Source organism: Cyprinus carpio, chromosome B16 (assembly GCF_018340385.1).
Source record: "Cyprinus carpio isolate SPL01 chromosome B16, ASM1834038v1, whole genome shotgun sequence".
Taxonomy (NCBI): Eukaryota; Metazoa; Chordata; class Actinopteri; order Cypriniformes; family Cyprinidae; genus Cyprinus; species Cyprinus carpio.
The window spans coordinates 7441205-7444194 of NC_056612.1; the positions used below are offsets into that span (position 1 = coordinate 7441205).

At 36.4% G+C, this 2990-nt stretch overlaps 1 protein-coding gene across 1 annotated transcript; it reads left to right on the forward strand.

The window, feature by feature from the left end:
* The first annotated feature begins 273 nt into the window (after positions 1–273).
* LOC109089702 (C-C chemokine receptor type 4-like) lies at positions 274–2014 on the forward strand. Its single transcript, XM_019103692.2, is given in 1 exon segment — positions 274–2014. A coding segment is annotated over 1 exon segment (1035 nt). The 3' UTR covers positions 1309–2014.
* The last annotated feature ends 976 nt before the right edge of the window (positions 2015–2990 follow it).

A 2990-nucleotide genomic window follows, 5' to 3' on the forward strand; every position in this document is an offset into this window, starting at 1 on the left:
AATTTCCCGAATTATACTGTAGAAGTCCCCATGATTTGCTAATGAACACTGTGCAATTTTCTGACATCATCTTTCACACCAATGATGACATTATTACACATCAGTGTGACTTGAAAATTTTTTTTTGAAGAATCATTATATGATGCGTCAAACGCGTGGTTACGGTCCATATAAGTGTCATGTTACTAGTTTTATTTATTGTGTTTAAACTATCTGATATAAGCAATCAATTAATCAGCCTGTCACTAAATCACATTTACTGTTTGTTACAGCATGAATACACCAACGTATGATGCCTACGAATATGAAACCATATGCAAGATTGAGGGTTTACTGAATCCACATCTCAAGGCTGCCATTTTCTACATGGTTTTTGCACTTGGCCTCATTGGTAACATCACCGTCTTATGGGTCCTCTTGAAAATCATGCATGTGAAAAATATGACAAATCTCTGCCTGCTGAATCTGGCTCTGTCAGACCTACTGATGGTCCTCTCACTGCCCTTCTGGGCTCTCTATGCTCAGGGCCACTACTAAAAAACCAATGAAATGTGTAAGGCAATGGCGGGTACATACCAAGTGGGATTTTACAGCGGGATCTTATTCGTGACTCTAATGAGTGTGGATCGCTATTTGGTCATCGTACATGCCGTTGCGGTGCTGGGAGCGAAGATGCTGCGATATGGAATTGTGGTGAGTCTCGTTATATGGATGGTTTCCATCTGTGCTGCCCTTCCAGAGGCCATCTTTGCAGCAATGGTCACAGAGGACAACATCACCAGCTGTCAGAGAGTTTATCCTGTTGGGTCAGCCCAGAAGTGGAAGCTTTTCCGTAACTTTGGTGAAAACACAGTAGGACTATTCATCTCTTTGCCCATTTTAGCCTACTGCTACACCAGGGTCCTAATGGTTGTGAAGAAGACAAAAAACTCAAAAAAGGAACGGGCCATAAAGCTCATCTTAGGCATTGTCATCGTGTTTGTGGTCTTCTGGGTGCCCTACAATGTGGTGGTGTTTCTGAAAACCTTGGAGGAGTTTGGCTTTCTAAGTGGCTGCAATGTTTATCGTGGTATCAGCATGGCCATGGACCTGACAGAGACGATCGCACTCACTCACTGCTGTGTAAATCCGGTCATTTATGCTTTTGTTGGAGAAAAGTTTAGGAAATGCCTAGTAAGTATGTTTTCTAGATATCTTGGATGTGTGAAGACTTACCAATCCACATCTACGCAATCCAAAGTGTCAGAGAATGAAACTTCCAACACGGCTATTTTTTTTACATCTCCCATCAAAAGTACACAAGTTTAGGTTCGACAGTTTTTTGTTTCTTTGTAAATATTGTGCTTATCATTTAAGATGTCTTTATTCATGCGTTGCGACATATAATACATTTGTTGACTTCATGATGGTAATATCAAATAAATTTTACTACCTCAATTAGTAAAACCAAATGTCAGAGATAAAAATGAACCATCATACAAGCATGTGAAATAATACAAGAATATGAAAATTCCTGCTTCAGGTTGGTGGGGCAAGAGATGCTTGCTGTCTTCTAGTGTTTATGAATAAACTAGTGTTTTACAAACTGGCTTAAAAATGAACTGATGCATTAAATTTAATGAATTTACAAATGATTTAATATTACTAATATATCTGTTCCTCAATATCTTTAAGGTCTCATTACATGACCTGCTAAAAAGTTCATTACTGTTTCAGTATAATAGTTATTAACCACAGGAAAAAAAAAAAAACATCCTTAACCGCACAGTTCGAAGGCAAAACCAAACACAAAAAGTTTTTCCCCTCACATGGGTTAAAAGAGGATGTGTGAGTGCAGTATTGATAAAGAGGAACTGTACTTTGAATGTATTATTTACTGGATCGATGTCTGTGAATTATGTGTATTCCTAATGTCTGTTACATTTTATGCCTAAACTACTTATTTCAAATGCACTGATACACATATAAAGATGTATATCAATATGTAAATAAACAAATAAATAAAACGATCAAACTCTGTTTCAAAAGTATTTTGTAATGCTACCGCTTACCACAAGAGCCCTCCCTATAACACATATGGCACTGCAGTCACATACATGCCTACTCTTACTTAAGTTTTTAATTATTGACAAACAGTGTCTCTGTAGCCTAACAGTATACTTAATTATGCTATTTTAAATGTGTTCATGCAGAAATTAACCATTTACTAAAGTGGCATATTATTGTATATTAATGTATCATGCAATGATGTGTCAAATATGGCATAATATTTTGACCATGATATTTTAGATTTTAGATTTGATTTTTAGAGACATTTTATTACATTCATGGGGTTGTGTTTACACACTATGTTTCATCTACACTGTCAGCTAAAATTATGCGTACAACAGCTTATCACTGTGGTAGTGCCATCAAAGGGACACCTTTGTAACTTCTCTACCCCTTAAGGGTGCATATTAGCACCTTAGAGTAATAATTTGTATCCTTAATGTAGCAATATGTACTCTTATAAAACTATTATAAACACTAGAGGAAAAAGAAGGTACAAAGTTGCCCCTTCGGCTTTTATACCCCTAAAGGTACTTTTTTGTGAGAGTGTCCTGTATATACACAGTCTATTGTTTATGTTTGTAATGCAATTCAAATGCTTGAATGATGAATTAACTAAAAATAAAAAAAAAATAATGGTTGTTACCTATATAATCAGTTAAAAAAATGTAAGGCCCACTCAATAATAAATAGCTCCTTGCATATCATTTTATTTATTTATTTGGCCATATTGGTTGTCATTCTAATGTGTAAAGCATCAGGAAGGTTTGGAAAATAGCTTCTTGTAAAAGTGTGAACATAACTACGTATGTGAAGCTTCAGGGAAGTAACTTCACACTAACCTTTGTCTTTTACCTCTAAAGCTAGAGCAGGAAGCCACAGCTTTCTGAAGAGACATGCTCTGCAGAGTGAGGCGGATTTCCTGTGTTCTTTGGCTCTGA